Below are 20,749 nucleotides of genomic sequence, written 5' to 3'. Positions count from 1 at the left end.
CACTATGCAAGCACAAACTCTTTTATTTTCATCTTGCTGAGAGCATATATTTGCCAATTAAGAAAGCATTGCTAAAGAGTTCAATACTTTATCTTTCTGTGGTTTCACTACACACCCAGCAGATGAAGAAAATGGGTGTTGAATGAGCGTATCTGCCTTAACAGCAAAGGGAACACTAAAATAAATGGTCCTGAAAAATGTTTCCTCTATAAAAGTGCTTAGACATTAGTTTCCTTCCTATGTGAAAATTCCTTTTTAAAGCTGACAAAAATACACATTCAGGTTTCTTTACAAATAAACATGAAAGAGAGAAGAAAATAGACCCGTAATCTTGAAAATTTCAGCTCTGACAGCATAATGCTAAACAGTATTCTGATTTGGTTTTGTAAACAGTTTTCGTATCTAATTTTCTTCCCAAAATGTATTATAATAATTAGGAGGATGCTGTAATAAAGCTGCTTACTGCAATAAATACAAGCAAATATACCATAAAATATACTTTGGTTGGCATTCAATTCTGTATTCATCCATAGCTAGCACGTTATTCACTCTGTGGTTTCACTCACTTAAATTATATATTTCATAATAATTTGTCGACATTCTGATGATAAAATTAAACTACAGTTAAATCCAGAGTAAGCAACCACTCATGGGACTGTTAAAACACAGGTTTTTTAATAAAAATGCATAACATTTTCTTTGAAAGCTAAATGGAAACTCATAAAATTTGACACAATATGATATTTAGTTGATATAAAAATCTTAATGTTTAACACTTAATTATTCAGATATTTAAGTGCTTTATAGAATAGCTGATGGCCATGTTTGTAATGTATCTAATGTACAGGACACTATCATTAATAGTCAAAATCTTAACAGGCATGAAACTCATCCAAAATAGAAATATAAACTTTATTGTAGGTAATTGCTGTCTGGTGCTTCACTATAAGTACATAACAATATACAAATATGTGGAGTTCCAGCTCAAGAGCCCACTGTTGTGGTTCTATTCCTTCACACAGCTGAGCCATCTCACAAGAGCACTGGACCAGTTCTTGTAATTCAAAGCTCTGTACTTCATCATATATTGATCTTATTTGATCACTGATACAATTTAGAACAGGTGTAGATTATTCTGCTCCTCAAAATAACCAGTAGTAGTTGCACTGGCAGTTAGAAATGGCTGGAGGGAAGAGGTGCTCCTGTGCTGGCCAGACACCATCAGAGCAGAGGTGAAGGGATATGCAGCTGGCATCACTCCTACCAAAAGGCAACTGCAAGGTGTATGACCAAAACATCTTCCTGCTTTCCACACAGAACCGCTGATGTATAGTGTACATAGAACAGGTCTCATGGGCAAAAAATTTTAATGTGGTTAAACCCTTTCAGAGATTACTGGAATGTTTAGTATTGCAGTGAATTGGTATTTGCTATCTGACCAGAGCAGATAACTTAACAAGATATCTTTTGTTGACTTTTGTTGTCTATTCACAGGCAAAAAGTGCTTAACACAGGCTTTTCAAATTATTTAAGAATCTTGATATCATGAAAACATTGAACATCATGAGCAAGACATGGGTCACAATTCTAACAATTTACTTTGCTTTTTTAAATATATCTGAAACTAGCAAAGCTGTTAATCCTAAATAATACTTCTCTTTCAAATTAAAACTTAATATTGAACATTTCCAGTAGTAACGTTGACATGAATTGCTTAAATACACATACATACACGCAGCTTAGACATCTGTTTGTCATATCTATCATCTTTCTCTGTTACAATGTTGTTTGCCAAAACTTTGAGAACTCTAGTTTAATTGCCTGCCAATTAAGACCACAAACGCAAATGTAAATAAACAAAGTTATACTGACTCTGTATTGTGCTCGCTGGTAAGATTACAGGGTTTAAATCTGGCAGAATGTAATCTCGTCTTTTTTGCAACCACAATTTAGCATTTTCCTTAAAACTTTCACTAGTTGCTGCGGACTGCTTTGATAAATAGTATTATATACCAATGACTCAAACTCCATCTGTTTGGCTAAAATAACTGTACATTTCAGTTTATAATATTCTAAACCCTCAGTTTAGAACACTAGCAATGAAGTCTATGGGTTTTCAAACGGAGAGGGCAAATGAAAAGAAAGTGACAGTCAAAGAATAAGCACCAGACCTTTGTTTTTAGTAAGAGAAAAAGAATAATTATAAAAAGTTCCTCAAAAAGATAAATATACATTAAAAAAGTACTGCAGCATCTCTGTCATGGCAGTGTAGCATGGAGAACAGCTTCACGCTGTCCACAGAAGAGTAAGAAAGTTCAGTCACATAATTATGCTTTTTTTAAGATAAGTCAACTTATTTTTGGCTCAGATAGAAGCTGGCTGCTATTCTTTATTTTAAATAGCTCAATAGAGCCAATAAGAATCACTTAATTGCTTGAAGTTGCCTTGAAGTAAAGGATTAGTGCAGAAAAGTAACACTAGTGTACTTTCCATTCAGCAGTTGTAGAAGTTATAGTGTCAGCCAGAAATGGCTGCAATAAATGGCAGAAATAAAATACACAAAATACATGTAGAAGATGTAGATTCACTTATGCTTATCTACTAGTCTATCTTCATCAGAGCAGGCTTCCTCCATGGAATGTAAGAAAACTGTACAGCATTTCCCTCAGAATTTAACTCCACTGCTTCATAGAACACTCTCAGGTTTTTATAATCCACAATAATATTTTTTTCTTATAATAAACCCATCCTCTTCATAACATATCCTTGAATCATTCACAGAAATTATGTGAGCCCTACACTTGGTCTCTATGGTTTCCACATACCTACTGCTGCAAGAATAACCACATTCAAAATAGAAGACTACTCAACTGAATATTTAGTTTCTAACCCACACTTTGTTAAACAGACATGTAATGTAAGAATATATCTGAAAATTCTAAATCGTTATGAGATCCTATCTTTATATTTTTCTGCTTTTTTTTCTAGGTTTCTAGTACATATGGAAGTCAATGATAGCAGAATTCAGAAAAATCATCATAGTTTTCAAAATTTCTGTAATACCAAACTAAAAAAGTAACCCTATAAACAGAGCCTGTCTGTACCACATGACAAAGAAAACAAACCTCAAAACCAGCCAAATTTGTCAACACAAAGGCTAACAGTAGAGAAGAACTGCTCACCTAGAACCCGTCAAGACATTCTGAGAAATAAGTGATTATGAAATGAGGAATATAATAGGGTTCCATCTAGATGAGTAAGAAAGACCATAAACAGCTAAGTATCAACATGCAATGGAAAGTTCTCATCACCTATATACACTTGCAGGCTTCAAGTGGTTTTGCTTTGCTTCTTTTTAGAAGATAATCTTGGCACATCTCCATATCCTTGTTCAGATGTGCCTTTTTGGTTAAGAACTTCAGAAAATGTTTACAGAAAGAGACTGAACTCCACAGTAGTTTCTAACAAGGCTGCTTATTGTTTTGGGCCCAAATTCTGTAAACGGAAAAAAGTCATACTACAGACTGTGTGCGTATATCCTTCATGTCCTTGGTGACTTATTCTTCCCAAAAGGAGAGCACATTGGATGAGGAGATACAATTTCAGCTTCTGTTGTACTGGTCTGAGAGGCGGAGAAAGGAGAGGAATAGATGTACTTTTTTTGTTGTTGTTGCTTTTAAGTGCTCTCAACCCTCTGAGAGGCAGAGCACTCAAGCAAATCATTTAAACATGTGAACAGTTACACTGCTGTCAGTGTTTTAGCTAAGCATTGTTTTTAAAAAATTTGCTGGGTTGGTATCAAACTTATCCCCATTGGGATGAATCACGCTTCGGGAGAAGACAGCAGCATTATCTCTTCTAGTACTACAAGCCTAGCTAGCACAACACATCAGGTACGTGCCACAGGCTTGCTAGTAATAATAAATTTTGTGTAACAGGTTTTTTGTAGTAGTAAAAAGTATATTCTACTCTTAGAATATACTCAAGATCTTGCTTACTTGTTAATGTTTTAAGATACTTTTAAAAACCCTTCTAGAGTTGAGAACTTCAACAGAGAATTTTTTATACGAACCAAATTTTATTCCTTTGTTCACTCTCCACAAAGTCTATAAAATTTTGTCCCAAACAACCTGTACTCTCTCTTAAAAATAAGATGGACTTTGTTCTATCACAATTTTAACAGCAACTTGTATTCTTTTTTATGCTTATACTGAACACATTCCAGTATGAAGCTATCCATACTGGATACTACAAGTGACAGTTCTGAGTATAAGAGTATGTCTGAGGTTTTATAAATATCAATTTATATTTATTGGCATTGAAGTTTTTCAGTATTTGCAATGCTAATTCTGTTAAGTTTTTCAGTATTTGCAATGCTAATTCTGTTAGGTTAATACATTACACTAAAGACTGATTTTTAGTGAGATGTCTTGAAAGTGATTTCATTTATTTATAGTTTTATGCTACATGGCTAACTGCTCATACAACCCATGTTTACAGTTGTGTACCATCCAGCCTTTTGCCACTGGGTGACAGCCAAAGCATGAAAACAAAAGCCCTATTCAGGAAAAGAATTCCCTGCACTGCTATATGAATATCAAGTGAATTATGCAAATCAGAACAGGAGGAGCTTAATAAAACTCTCTTTCTGACCTTCCTTATGTATACGGAGGGAAATATGCCAAGAATCTTGAAGTAAATATCCCTGTAAGGGAACTGTAAGTGCAGTAAATGCCGACCTCAACATTTAACTGGAACACTTAATCATAAAACTCAAGAATCTTTGTAACTTATACAAATCTACACCACAAAATCAAAGAGAGGAACAACTCTCTCAGTAAAAAGACATCCTTTTTCTTTGGTTTTGCAAAGGAATAAGAGGTGAGAAAGGGGTCCAAAACTGTCTGAGTTCACAAAAGGAACGATGGAGGGGGACAAAATACAAAATACTAGAAGTACGCTACTTCAAAAAATTTATTTTCATGACAGTAAATGGGCACATTTCCTTTTTAGAATAACTTTCTCTAATTTAGCCTTTATGATTATTATTTATGATTTGATAACAGACGTAAAAGGACAAGGCAAAATACATACCTATCATGCAGCACTTCAAAATGGTGCTTTGTAATTTTGAATTTAAAGTTTAATAAAAATCAATTTAATAAAGGTTAAATTGGTTTTCCTCAAAATGCAAAAGAGAGATATATATATAATATATGTATTTCCTTAATAATGTTATTATATAGCACATTTACAGGAGGCTGTAACTAACCCACAGAATCCTGAAAAAAAACCCCAAAAAGTAAAATATCCTTTTAGGTCAGATTAGAATTAACTATATTTGCATCAGAATTACTAAATATATTTTAATATTTAAAATGCTATATATAGTAATAACTCACATCATATTTTCAGTTTCTGTTGCACATGCTCCTACTGCTTTGTTGACATTCACAAGTAGTGCCTGATCTGTTGCAGTTAGTAACTTCACTAAAGGTGGTATTCCACCACATCTGCGGATAGTACTTCGATTTATTTTCTCCTGGCAACATTCTCCCAGTGCTCCAACGACATTTATAAGGACTTCTTCAGGCTGATCAGTAAGCAGTCCTACCAGAGTTTCTATGGTTTGATATTCCCGAAATCTAAAAGACAGCAATAAACCCAAAGTTATTATTTTCAGTATGTTACCATTATAAATTTAATTTTATAATTAAATATCATTATTATTGAAGTACAATGTTTAATTTCCTGTATGTAAAATCATCTTGCTGAAGAAATCCTAATACAGGTAAGTCATTCCAATCACTTAGAATAAGTGTGACATAGAACCTACTTTTCTCATGACATTTCTCTAATTTAGTTCTCTAGGAATCTCTTGAGTAGTTTGAAGGTTTTCTAAACCTTGACATGTGGATGCAACATCTACAAATAGCTGAAACAAACCAGAGGACTGGCAATTACTATGCTATCCTGACCTCGGTACTTTTTCCTGCTATGTTAACAATAGCTAGAGTAGTGGTCTACCAGACCCTTCTCCACCTCTCTGAACCAAAGGGTCACGAGCCTTTAGAGAGCTTGCCCTGAGCAGTTCTATACTTAGTTCAGGCCTAATACATTGCATTTTCCTAAGGTCAGACCCATAGTTCTAGTACACCTCTACTGTACTATGTCAGATTTCAATCGGAAATTAAGAAATAAGTTGACAGAAATTTGACTTGATTGTTATATTAATACTTTCCTCATTCTTCATAAAACTTTTGGTACTGAAAATCAAAAATACGGTTTTTAAAAATCCTGGAGGTCCTATCCTACAAAGAGATGTGTGCTAAACCTCAGAAGTTCATCTTTCAGAACAGGATGTTTCCTCAGTGCTAGAATCATCTTCTAAGTTTGTTTTGCTCAAAACTTAAGAGGATTATTTATACTTAAATACTGTATCTTCCTTTCATGCATTTTCTGACACACCTTGACAGTTTCACTTGGTATATCAAGCTAGATCTAACCTGTATCTAATCTAATTATCAGAGATAATTTCTCTGAGGGTACTGAGTTCTCATTTGTGTTTCCCTCCCAGCCCCTACCTTCTGGAAGTGTCTACTTGAGCTACAAAAACTGTATTTTCCAAGAATCCGTTGCACATGTGGCTTTTCTTTCATACAAAAAAAAAAAATTAATATTTCTGAGATTTTTATGGCAGACTGGAGCTGTTTCAATAAAACTTAATCTTTCCAAGCTGGATTATCAGCATAACAATTAAAGTAACTGAGAAGTGAGAAACTTTCTTTTTTGGTTATTCAAACCTTTGCTTAAAGGGAAATCTTCCTCTCTTTGTTCACTATAACTTGGAAGTATCCCTATAATCATTTTTTTCAAGAGTAAACATCAACAGCATGAATAAAAGAGCAATAAAGTAAGCAAATAATTAAAAAAAAAAAAAGAAAAACAAAGCAAAACAAAAAACCATCAAACTGATTTTCTCTGGCTACTTTTTCTGCATTGCATATCAACCGCTTCACAGATGGAACGACAGGAGCTGGCTCTGCAACAGGCAGGCTGCACTCTGACAGAGCTGCTGGCTCGGGCCATCTTGTGTCCAGAAGCAGAACGGCTCCTTGCACGCGAACTGGAATCTGAGCTGGACAGGCCCAGGCACCTGTATCAGCTCACTGCTGAGTCAGCACATCACCTCAGCAATGTACTTCAGGTATAGGAAATACCGTGGAGCACTTTGAAGGTAAATTAGTGTCCCTGCAGGAACCAGCAGGATTTGTTAGTTCCAGCTTCAGGCCAGACTCAAGCTCATCCCTCCAGATCTACTTAGGTGTTTTCATACCGACCTCACTCCCTTTTCTTTAGTGCCCTCCCATCTTGAGTTTGGACACAGTTTTAATGCTTCAGACTCAGCACTACATAATACATGAATTCAGCTGGAGCTGTGCCTGGCTAGTAACCTTTGTGGAGCACCAAGCACTTGCCAAAGATATGTGAGTAGCCCAACAAAAATCTGTTTGCATTTGGACAGAATTATTGGCTACAGCTATACTAATAAATAAAACAGGCAAGGGCTCATTCTCTAGCCCTGAGGACGAGAAGCACAACATAGCATCCATATGGCTAAAATCTCTTCTCCTCACAACTCAGGGTGGCCTCGCCCATTCTGCCTAATGGAAACAATCTGTTGCCTGCACTGTTCCCAAGGAGTGTCTGGGCATTGTCTGGGACAGTGCTCGCTGGCACAGGCCAAACTGTGTAAGGGACTGTGCTGGCTGTTGAACAGTACGGATAATCCTAACATAGTGCCTGAACCCTGAAAGGTTTGGCCCTGTTTAGTTTACTAGTAGAGAGAGAGCCATTCAGCCTGTCTCATCATTGATTGATCCAAAATCAGGATACCTCTGTGCAGATACCCAAAGCCCACAGAAAAGAAGGACATACCCTTCTGCGAAGTTAGGTTACCATACAATCAAGAATGCAAAAAGCAGTAGGACAGCAGTAGATGTAAAGGCTGTGGGTTTGGGAACTCAATAAGGACAGTAAAAAAGCCAGAATGTAAACACTTAGAGTGGAAATCTTCCTAATTTTTATCTAGCCTTTATCTATATTTGTGCTTATTCAGCAAAGTACACTAAAATGAGGGCTGCAGGAAGAGGTTATACTCTTTCTAACATGTGAATCTTGCATTCTTTTGTACAGAACAGCTTAACTTCTAGGAAACCTAGCACATATGCAGCAGAGCCAGCTTTTTTTTTGAGGTAAGGTGCATGAATATGGTAAATTAATTTTAGATGAGGACATTGAGTATTCTCAATGATGAAGCTGTTCCATGAAAGGTGGAGGGTGATAACTCATGCTGTCACATTCTCAGACAATTACTCAGGACCCTGGTACAGAGAGGTTGTAGGTACCTATGGTAGGACTCTCATCAGTTAATTCCACTCATTTAGAAGCTGGGTCTCCAGACTAAGCTACTTTCCTGAGACCCTTCTGTAGTCAAGAAGAGCAGCATCAAGACTAACTATCCTAAACTCCAGTATATTTCTAATATGTATTAGACATCTACCATAGAATGACATCATTTGCTCTCTGTCTCTCTTGATGTAAGACATTAAAGTGTACTAAGAACTCTGTCTACCATGCAGCAGTAATTCCAGCTTGTAAGCTACACGGAGGAGAGAGGATATCAGATATGTCCATATATCAAATGTTTAGTATGTGCTGGTACACCTCCCAACTCAGTGTCCTATGTCTTAGCTATTCTTTAGAGGCATCACTTGTCTCCATTGACTCTTAACATTCTAGGATCTGAGCACTGTCCACCGTGTCCTGATGAGGTCAGGTGGCAGTTTTTTAAGTACTATGAAACCTAAGTTGAAAGTCCAACTGATTATAAAGAATGTTTTTGACGAACCATGACACAACAATTTTGAAAAAAATAGAGGCCCATAAAATCAAAACACAATCATGTAATAAATGCTTGTAAAATTAAATTGTTACTTTGACACGTTTTCTATACTGATAGCACATTTCCAGATTGCTCCTGTCACAGCTGCCAGAAGTTTCTTGTTTTCAGAGTTATCAAGCAGAACAGAGAGTGGTTGTAGACCTCCATGTTGTCTAACCAGGTCACGTATTTGTTTATCTTCTGCACACTATACAAAACAATTAAACATATACATTATATAAAAATGTGTAAAATTATGTCTTCAAAAGCTAGCTGTATTACATTGTAACTAGTAAAATCTAATACAGAAGAAAACAAATATTGTATTAAAGTACCCGAATATGCTAACAACTCACTAAGAGATTTTGACAGTAAACTGCTTCTGTATATGCAGCAGTGCTTATACTGTCACATTGTCCACTTTGTGAGCAAACAAACATAAAAAATCCAAAGAGGCTTCTCTCCACTGGCTACCTGTGCAATTTAGGACTTGCACAAAAGAAGAACAAGTAGGAACTTAACTATAATATTAAATATGCAGTTAAAATATTCACAACATTTTTATAAAGTAATTTCTTACATATTAGAGAAATAGTGAAATTAAGAAATATTAAAACCGACAACCACATGAAAACAAGGAGCTAATTCTGGCTCTGATCTACTGATTATAATAAAATTACCTTAAATATGGCACTTGCACAATGCATCTGAAGCTCCTCATGTTCACTACTCAAATTTTTCACCAGGTTCTCAATCATTCCCTCTGTTTTTATTGCAAGCCTGTAACTTGGCTAAAAAGATAAACTGCATCTTTTAAATCCAGTATATTAATAGTTAATAGGTCACAATAATAATACAGTGCTATGATTCCAGGGTTTGGTATTGAGAAGTCTTGTACTTTGTCACAAGCACAAGTAATCATTGCCTTGAAAATACTACTCATGATCTCAAAGGTAAGCAAATATAGAAATTCTCTGCAGCGCTCTTCCAATCACCTGTAAAACCAGGTGCTGCAATGCCTGTCGTGTAGCCACTTGGCTTAAAGAAAATGCAGAATATTCTGAAAGGTGTCCAGACTCCCTGCTCAGAGCCAAGAACGGTGCTTCAGAATGGGATCAAGAAGTACCCACCCACTTCATTGATAACCAGCAGCCAAAACAACAGATCTATACCTAGAACAAGGTTAGAAAAACAGGCATTGTAACAGGGGATCATTGTTTAAGAGAGGGGAAACATCATTGTAAGAGATGCATTTAGTATTCTTTCCAAGTTAGGCCAGACAAGAAACCCTCAAAAATGTCACCCCCTCAATATAGACTTATTTAACCTGAAACCTGCCAGGTTTGTGTCTCATGCAACATGCCTAAATTTGTGTAATTCAAGAAACTAATTTTTAAGTTCAAGAAACTAAATTTTTACAGTGTTCAATAATGTAAAATCTTTTGAAAACTCATGTCTTCCGTGTCTCGAATTCTCCAAGAGAAGGTATTTATATTTTTTACCTGAAGTGCAATACACCTTACTTTCAAATATGATTCTACAAATGGAGGTATAGAATCATAAAAAAATAGAATAATTTAGGTTGGAAAAGACCTTCAAGACCTTTGAGTCCAACCATTCACCCAGCACTGCCAAGTCCACCTCTAAACCATGTCCCTAAGTGCCACATCTACATGTCTTTTGAACACCTCCAGGGATGGTGACTCAACTACTTCCCTGGGCAGCCTGTTCCAATGCTTGACAACCCTTTCAGCGAACAAATTTTTCCTAATACCCCAATTAAACCTCCCCTGATTCAATCTGAGGCCATTTTCTGTGGTCCTATTGCTTGTTAGCTGGGAGAAGAGACCAATCCCTATGTCGCTACAACCTCCTTTCAGGCAGCTGGATGGTGTTATCAGATCCTCCTCATCTCCTTTTCTCCAGGCTAAACAACCCCAGCTCCCTCAGCTGCTCCTCATCAGACTGGTGCTCCAGATCCTTCTCTAGCTCTGCTGCCCTTCTCTGGACTCCAGCACCTCAAAGTCTCTCTTGAAGTGAGGGGCCCAGAACTGAACACAGGATTTGAGGTGCAGCATCAGTAGTGCCGAGAGGGGGTGATCACTGCCCTGGTCCTGCTGGCCACACTATTGCTGATACAGGCCAGGATGCCACTGACCTTCTTGGCCACCTGGGCACAATCTGGCTCATGTTCAGCCACTGTCAACCAGCACTCTGAGGTCCTTTTCTGCCAGGCACTTTTCCAGCTACTCTTCCCCCAGAACTGCCTGGGGTTGTTGTGACCCAAGTGCAGGACCCGGCATTTTGCCTTGTTGAACCTCATACCATTGGCCTCAGCCCATGGATCCAGCCTGTCCAGATCCCTCTGCAGAGCCTTCCTGCCCTCCAGCAATTCAACATTCCCACTCTACTTGGTGTTGTCTGCAAAATGACTGAGGGTGCCCTTGATCTCGTTGTCCCCATCACTGATAAAGATACTAAAGAGAACTGTCCCAGTCATGTAATCACATATATGGTCATGGTAAAAAATATTTGTAATTTGAATTTAAAAACTGAATATACTCAAAGCTGTGAAATCTGCCATGGTTCACATACCACTCCCAGCCATTTAAATAAAAAATACATGGTCTTTACTCCATTACAAGCTGTGACCTTCTCAAAAACACTTCGATCACACAAAGCATCTACTTCCTGATGGGATAACTGCCCTGATTTAAGTGACATTAAAATGTAATACTTCCTTTTAGTAGGCAATTGTTTTAATGCTTAGAAATAACTTAGCTATATGTGTTTACTTACCTCTGAGGCACATTCTTGTAGTGTTCCCACTACTGGGATTAAGATGTTTGCATCTGAGCATTTGAGCCATGTAGCTAACAATGGAATGCCACCAGCTTTACGGATTGCTTTCTTGTTTTTGGTGCTTTTGCTGCAGCTCCACAGTGCCAAAGCACCACAGCGTGCTATTTCGGTATCTTTGGCTTGGTATGGTGTCCCCACTGAAACACACTCCAACAGCCCAACCTAAAAAAACCCATATTTTTTAATATCTAAAGGGAAGTTTGATATTATACTGCTTTTTAATTATGGTAAACACTACCGCAATAATCACGTATACAACACATGATGTATTTTTTTAACAAAAATACACATATGACAAGGGTACAAGTTTTAATGTCTGCTTACCAATTTCCTGATTCCTCCATATTGCCTTACTGTCTTTCGTGCTCGTTTAAATCTAGCAACGTGAGCAATTGTTTCAGCTGCCAAACATTTTAGATCTTTATCTGGAGAGTCCAGTATTTTCACCATGATCTCTAAGCCCCCAAGATCTGCAATTGCATGTCTGATCAGTATATTTTGACTAATTTCCTTCAGGATTTTTAATGAACCAGTCTAAATAATGGGAAAAAACAGACGTTAAACATTATTTGATTTTAAAAAACATTAACATTGTTTAAAATGCTGGGTTATCTAAAACATCTTATCTTTTATATTTAAGAAACTGAAAGTCAAAGAAATTGATTTCTTTCTCAAAAAGCTGAAGAAAAAAGAAAATAGAAGAATGAGTAAAGAAAGAAATCAATTTTCTTTACACTCTATAACTTTGAAAATTGAAACAATATTCTAATAGAAAGGGCATAATCATAGATCTGTTTGACAAAGCTGCTTACCTGACAGTTAGTTTCTTCTGTATCAAGTAAATTAATTAACACTTCAAGACATCCAGTGTCTTTGAAAGCCAGCTGACACGATTCTTGAGCCATATTGAAATCTCTCATTGAACACAGTGCGATTACAGTAGCCGTTGGATCACCTGCCTAAAATAAAGCAAATCATTAACAAATCTGTAAAGTGCTCTTATTATAAAACGTAATCACTTCCACTCGTACTAGTAAAATCACTACTAAAGAAGAAACATGTTAGAGTATTTTGATTCTATTGTGTTAAAAAACACAGACATAGAAAGAAAGGGAATTATTGATAAAGTCTGTAAATGTCATAAAGATTCAAGTGAGTGAATAGCTCAGGTGACAAATGACTAATATGGCTTTTTGTGAATGGACCAGTAAATTAGGCAGTCAAGTATTGTGAGCTTTGTACAAGTGTTTGCAGATAGCAAAAGAACACAGAGTGAAGATACAGACATTTCAGAGATCCTGTCTGCATTTTTGCATTGGTATTCCAGAGATTCCAACAGGAATCTTCCATTGTGGACATTTCAGAGGACTTTTTTCCTGAGATTGAAGCCCTTGTAGAAAGTGTTTATTAAAAAACCCTGACATTTATGAACAATAACAAATTGCCACTATTAGATAATATTCAGCTGAGTTATAAAGGAAATGGTATAATAGTTGATTCAGCGGAGGTGGCACATATCCTCTCACTTCAAACTGCCCTGTTACTGTCCTGTGAAACAACAAATGTTATGTCAACTTTGGAAACAGCTCAAAGGTTATCCAAGGCCTTTTAGCCAAAAATATGCACTGGACAAATTGGTAGATTGTAATAAAAAACAGAATTAGCAGTCAGTGAATATAATATTCTTGCAACAATATGATATACTTAGAGCTCCAAAGAATCTCTTACAAAAGTCACCAAGCTGTGGCAATGGTGATCCAGTTGATATGTCCAAGTGGACTCCATAACGATTTTGACTAAGTCAAAAAAGGAAAGACCTAAGAAAAGAAAGTAAGCCACTGTATTATAATAGGAAAGACCATTATTTGGATTGGAAAGAATGACTGAAGGATAGGAAACTGAGGATAGGAGCAAAAAGTCAGTTCAATAAAGGGATGTGATTTAGTGGAGTTCCATGGATCCGTGTTGAAGTTACGTGATTCAACATACTTGTAAACACCCAGAGAAATGGAAGGACTAGTTAAGTGACAAAGTTTATTGACAATATTATAATTCAGGACCTGTTGTGACAAGCTGCTAAAAAAATTACTAGGACTAAGAGGGTAGTAAAACAGCAAATGAGAAAATGAGAAATTATGCACATCAGAAAAAACAATCCTAACTCCATAGATGAAATGATAGTTTTTCAGCTGACCATTAAAAATTAGAAACGATATCTTGAGGCTGAGGGAGATGGCAAACAAATAAACATAATATTGGGACTTATTTGGCAAAAAATATTGAACAGAGAACGTCACTATACCACAGTATAAATCTACAGTTCACATACAACTTAAAAACTTCAAGCAATTCTACAGCTTCCCCCTCAGGAAGGTTACTATAGCACTGGAAAACTTTCAGAAAAGAGCAGCAAAGACAATCCAAAATTTTTTTAGTCTAAAAGAGGGACGCCTGAAGGGATATCATAGAGGTTGACAGTGTTAGGGATGGCCTTGAATGGGACAGAGAGGGGTTGACTGTCCTATGTTTCTTTTAATACAGATATAATCTCCTTTCATAATGAGGTATAATAGGGTTAAGGTAGTTGTTTCTTCAAATGAGGTAACATACTAGTTGTGAAGTGATTCTGTGAAAGTTAAAAATTTTCACTGAAGGTCAACAAAAACATAAATATGTCATTCAATTCTTAACCTCCTGTATTAAAAACAAGTGGCAGCTTGAGAGTATTAGAAAGCTATGTTTGCCCTGTTCTTACTTCGCCCTGGGTAATCTTTTGTGGTACTGGGTTTCTTCTGCCTGGATGAACTATCATAAGAACAGTGTTTCACACTACTATAGGTTATATAGTCAAGTTTCCCACATTTGTGAAAATCAGAAGTCAGGACATCAGAATGCAAAAGATGAACTTTAACCACAGAAAACTTCCATCCTGATCATCGTGTCTCCCCTCCTGTTGCAGTCAGGTTATTGGGATACATTGTCTTCTGATCTGCTCAATACAGGGGGGTTTGAAGGTCATACAAATAATGAAAACAGGATATAACTTGAAGAGTTCTGTTTTGGAAACAGAGTATATAAAAAAGACTAGGGATGTTGGATATGAATTTGAGATTACAGTGTAATATTTGATTAAAAGGATGAATTTTGGGATATATAATTGGAAGAACTACATAGGAACATACATATTCTCTCTTTTTAGGCACTTAGGCACTTGTGCAATTACCACTGAAATTCTGTGTCTAATTTTCCTTCTTACTGTTCTAGAAGGAAAGCGAAAAGTTGGAGATGATTCAGAAAAGAAAAATTCAAATTACTGTAAGCCTGGAAAATAGTTGCATTAAGAGAGACACGAGGAATACTATTTAGTTTATTAAAAAGTAAATTAAGGTATGAATCATTCATAGTGACTAAATAAATCTATTATGAATAGGAGCGTGATCACAGAGAGCTCTACATTCTAGCACAGAGATTTGATGATTTGAAGTTAAAGGTATTAAAACTTAGATGAGGAGTAAAGTGCAAGTTTTCCATTGTGTGGTTAATTATCCTTTGGAAGAAATTATTTAGGAGCGATGATAAGTTTTCCATCAGTGGAAATTTTTCAGTCAAGATTGGAAGATTTTCTAAACAATAAGCTCTATTTCAGTCACTGCTACTAGACTTAAAGCAAGGAAAAGATCAAAGAACGCAACACAGAGAGTTAAACCATATGACAATGGATTCTTTTGAACCTATAATATAGGTTTAGTGTTAACAAAATCAGGGATGGACCAAGCTGAATGGAAATTACGAGGGCTGAGCTACCATGTAGCTGCAGCAAAAGCTGAAGCACATGAACAATGCCAACTGAGGAAGTTACAATTTGGAATACCTAGTAAATCAAATTACAGTATCCACCTTCGGCATGCCTCTGAATTCTAGGGAAGCTTTGGATCCCATCCAGATGTGAACTGTGCTGCCCAAGCCCATCTCTTCTAAATGACAGTTTTGAATCTGTGAAGGACTTTTAGCCAACCCCTTCCAGTCGTGCACATCATAATGAAATACAGAATATTGAAAAACTGACTAAAGTTTGCTAATATGAAACAAGTAGATCTAGCAAAACCAAAACTTTTGCAGCATATTACTTAAAAGTAAACAGAAACACTATGACAAATACAGTAAAAAAAGCATTTAAATTCAACATGCTCTTCCTACAGTTAGGACAAATGTAGTAGAGAATCACAAGTGAGAAAATCCAAAAAGAATGTAAGAACTACTTCATAAAGTTTGAGACCAGTAACTCACATCAGACAAAACACTTCTGCTAATCAACAAAGTGTATTCTGATAGTACTTCATAATTTTTACTTAAATGTCTTGTAAAAATAGATATACACAGAATTTCCCCACAAAAAATATTTAAATATAAAGGTAATTTTTAAACATCTGTAGCACAGTGTGCTAAAGGAAGATGCCCACAACTTTTTTAAGTTATCTTTTTTTAATCATCGTTATCATCTTGACTTCAGAAGAATGAAATGTGCCTTGCTTTATTAGCATATTTTCATCTACTTTGAAAATATGTCCCAGGGTATGAAACAGTGTAAGAATTTCTCAAATCTTTTCATAGGGAAATCAGTTTATCCACACAAACAAAACTAAATTATTTTTTTAAAAATCCATATGATATGATTAAAAGACTATACTGAATATCCCTACAGCTCAAAAAAACTAACAGCTCTCCTTTTATGAAATTTGTGGTCTTTTCACATATCTTAGGCTTTGTTATTTACTTTGCTTTGTATAAGAAAAACTTTGCAGCAGGTATTTTCAGAGAAAACTTATCTTTTTATTATTTTACATAAATGCAGAAGTATATCACTAACCTGAAAAGTGATGTCTCTTCTTTTGCAGACTGCTTCTCCTAAAGTGAAACTCCACTTATACCTAACATAATAATCCATAATTCCCTTATCTTACACGTATAATAGTTGGCATATGATATTTAATATAGACCAGATTTTTAAAAAATAAACAACTTTTATTTTTCTTTTACTAAATAAAAAATAGAACTGTATATAAAATACATATATACGCATTTTATTTTTTTGGCTTCAAAAATGAACACACCACTTAAAGTGTTTTTAATGTAAAACCACAATAAAATATTTCTCATATGTGCTGAAGCATCAGTTCCACAAAATAAGAAATATTAGTGACGGTTTCAACAATTCTTTTTTTGTTTCTTGAAGTTATCATTACAGTAAGTACTGCAGTAGTTACAGAATAGATTTTAACATGCATGGAAATAGTTACCTCTCCATTAAGTTGACATAAAATCTGCATCATGTTGTTATACCATTTGAAATCTGATATGTTGGATGCAAATAGACTCTACTGGCAGATCAACAATCAATTTTAAGGCTTGAAATTAAACACAGACTTAGTTAAAAATGTGCCTCTTTTCCTATATATTGGTATAACATATATATCCATAAATTAAATGAAAATAAACCAGTATCACCATTACACTATCAGTAAAACATCTTCTGTGCAATGTATGTGTAATGTCTCTGTTATGCTACTCAGAGCTTGCAAATGACAATTACAGAACTACCGACAAGATCAAATAAGAACGAAAACAAAAGAAAAACACAAGCAAATAAGGACACAAACTAAAATACAGATACCAAGGAACACAGAAGTTCAAACCATCATTTTGTTTGATACTTCTGTAATAATCAAGAGGATAAAATCTGTTAGTCAATGGCAAGCTTTCAACAAATGAAGCTAAGAAAGCTAAAAGCATTAAGGGGCCTTTTTTATGCATTAACTTTTACTGTTTTCTACTAATGTTTACTTAATGTTAGTGATGGCATCGTGAACACTGCCTATGCTAAGGACATAATTAACTAGTCAGTACTTAGATAACTTAGATGCTTTCACACTAGATGAGCTTAATGGATTCTGCTCTTTGGTGCTGAGAGGATTGGCTGATGCCATGACGAGCTTGCAGAACTGTAGATAAAAATCTGTTGTTATCAATGGAACACAATATAATCCACCAATATCACAGTGTTGCCAAACAATAAAAGCAAACTTTACAGAGAGACTTACACCCAGATTTGTAAGATACAAGAAATCATCCTTCTTTGGTTTGGCACTGATTAAGTTTAAGTGCTGTGTTCATTCTAGTTATCACACTTCAAAAAAGATACTGATAAAGTTGATAAAGACCAGAGGACATCAAAATATCTCAAAAGTATGATCTTCACAGAAAAATGGAAGGAACTGGAGCAGTTTACTCTGAGGGAGAGCATAAGGAGGTGGTTTAAAGGACAGCTACAATGGCAATCATCTGTTCACCAGATCCAGTGTGAGTAAGACAAGAAATAATTGGGTTAAATAGCATCAGGGCTGATCTATGCTAGGCAAATAAATAAATAAATAAATAAAGGTAAGGATATTTGAATTTTTGAATATATTGCTTGCAGCACTTATGAAATCTCCACAATATGAAAGAAAAGATAGAGAGATATTTGTCCAGAAGACACACAAAGAATTGATGCTGTTTCAGAGGCAAACAGATGGAGTCAATGACCTCCTACATTCTGCTCTAGTCCTATTTTCTGTTGTTTATTTGTTGTGAACTTTTACTACCATTAAATTTTGTAAATATTAAATGTTTTTGATATTTCCTTCTTTTCTTTAAAAAGAGGATTGACCCATAATAGATAATATGATTAAATACAGAGAATAGATAGTAAAATAGGCTTAAGATTTCAATAGCCCATGTCCCATCCCAATTAAACCCTTCCCAGTCAATACAAAGCTTTAAGTGTTGAAATGATGATCTCAGTTCAGCGGGCTAGGAAAGAAAGACACAAAATTTCCTCTAGAGTCATCTCTGGAAGGGGTAAGCGCCATTAAAGTTTTTTTGCAGACAATCTGCCAGCAGGCAGAAGCATTAGCTCTACAGGCAGTTGAGACTGCACAGGAGCTGTGCAGGAGACTGCAGGGTATCTAATCCAGTACAGTCCACTGTATGGCTCTCCTACCCTCCCTGTTCCTTCTGCTTCAACCCTCTGACATCATAAGTAGCATAATTAGGCCACTTTGGGTGACCTACAGCAGAGATCTGTATCAGAGTTCAGAATTGTCACAATTGCCACTAGGGAAAGGACAGTTTTAAGAAAAAGGCACCACTTATACCTGGGCTCAGGATAACAATGATCTTTGAGTCCTTTGACAGAATTGCTTCCTGCTACTGACCAGGTGCCTTTTCCTAGTATCTCTCTTCCCCTCTTTCAACTGAAACCTAAAGGCATTATTGGAGCACAAGTAATAAAAGTACTAACAAGATTATAAAGAAGATTATTCCAAATTTGTTGCTCAATTTGTAGTAAAGTGAACCTCCATGCATGGAAATACATAAACATTACAATAAAGTTACAGTGCATTTCAGTTTCTTCAGAGAAAGCAAGATTAAATAAAAACACAATTATACAGTTTTTGGCTCACAAACATCTCTATAAATATGGTACCTATTTGAAGGGGGTTTTAATTAATTTATTTAATTTGTATTACGATTTAGAGTGAACATGACTGAATGCAACCAGAAAATGAAATATTGTTTTACTTTGCATGGCAATGTCAAGAATGTTTTTTTTTTGTTTAGACCTACGTTTGAAATTTATTTTTCCAGAGTAAAAGTTTATTTACTGTATTAAATAATTCCTGGATAGACAGAATAATGTGCCTGTCTGTGACAGCATGTCCATGACTGAATAACAAGAAAGAAAATTGCTGTTTGTGAGCAGTTTTGTCATTCTTCTGTATAATAACACCTAGTTTTGATTACGAGTATATATAATCAGAATGGCAATTACCATATACTTGACAAAACTAAGACCAAACATACCAAGTCAACATATTTTTAGAAAATACTGAACAAACAAAATAGCATAATGTGATATCCAAAAGACAGTAGGTCAACTGATATTGTTATACCAGAAAATTTTCAATTAAAATTCATTAATGGAATGAAAAAACTTCTAGAACAAAAACATTGTTTAAGTGGAATCCCAGCCTAAAATATTATTAAAATACTGTCATTTTTATAAAACGAGGAATCCAAAATAAGTAGTAAAGTATGAAACAGAATTCTTAGTTTAATACTTTGTCAGTTTTTTATTTTCTGTTAAACTTGACTCTCTCAAATCACAGCCCCTTTTGTAATTTTCTGCTGGAAAATAATTCAAAATTTAAATAAATTTTGATAAAGTATAATGAAAGACTGAGTATTGCAGTACAACATGAATAATATGCTTCAGCAAGGCAGTTTTTCTATGCTAGTGAATCTCTAAACACTCTGAGTTTTGTTATGGTTTATATATTAGTTCCAATATTTCATTTTAGTTTATAAAACATACAAGCTGCAACTTGTTAAGACATGAGTTATGGACAAGTATAACTGAGTTATGGAATAATTCCCTGACCCACTTCCTGAATCTTCTGGCGTTCTTTAGCTACAGCCTGGCAGTATGTAAACCATACAGATTAATATAAGTAAAGTCAGTGGAAAATCACAGGCATCATGAAGTCTCAAAATCCAAAACATTCACATTGGACTACAACAATGCACAGAAGCTGCAGTTTTAATTGCAGATTAATACCTTGACCCTGACCCTACACAGTGGCAGAAGTGACATATATGTCATGACCCAGATACAGTGAATATAAATTGTCATATTTTATGAAATTGAAAAGAGTTTCCAAACAAAAGAATAAGTCTATTATTTTCTGCACGAACCAGAAGGTTTTGTTAGGCAACCGTTGATTCTGTCTTGAAAACTCTTCCAAGAAATGTATCCATTCCCTTAACTTTCCTTTTCTGATTCATAGTAATTGGATTCTACTATAGAGAAGGCAAGACTCTAACAGTTCATGTGCAAACATATGA

General features: G+C 35.5%; 1 protein-coding gene across 2 annotated transcripts in view; it reads right to left on the bottom strand.

Moving 5' to 3' along the window:
* Positions 1–20,749, bottom strand: part of ODAD2 (outer dynein arm docking complex subunit 2) — a 79,220-nt gene that overhangs the window by 39,568 nt on the left and 18,903 nt on the right. For both annotated transcript variants that reach the window (XM_027717418.2, XM_027717419.2), the window contains exons 11-16: positions 12,619–12,765; positions 12,131–12,340; positions 11,744–11,968; positions 9,625–9,735; positions 8,998–9,152; positions 5,403–5,645 (exon numbers count right to left, since the gene is read on the bottom strand). In XM_027717418.2, the coding sequence (XP_027573219.2) occupies positions 5,403–5,645; positions 8,998–9,152; positions 9,625–9,735; positions 11,744–11,968; positions 12,131–12,340; positions 12,619–12,765 (1,091 nt within the window). The remainder of the gene's footprint in view (positions 1–5,402; positions 5,646–8,997; positions 9,153–9,624; positions 9,736–11,743; positions 11,969–12,130; positions 12,341–12,618; positions 12,766–20,749) is intronic.

Source organism: Pipra filicauda, unplaced genomic scaffold (assembly GCF_003945595.2).
Source record: "Pipra filicauda isolate LSUMZ 115617 unplaced genomic scaffold, ASM394559v2 scaffold1_size10287979_pilon, whole genome shotgun sequence".
Classification (NCBI taxonomy): Eukaryota; Metazoa; Chordata; class Aves; order Passeriformes; family Pipridae; genus Pipra; species Pipra filicauda.
The sequence above is the reverse complement of the archived record's forward strand: the minus strand, read 5'-3'. Positions and strand labels throughout refer to the sequence as shown.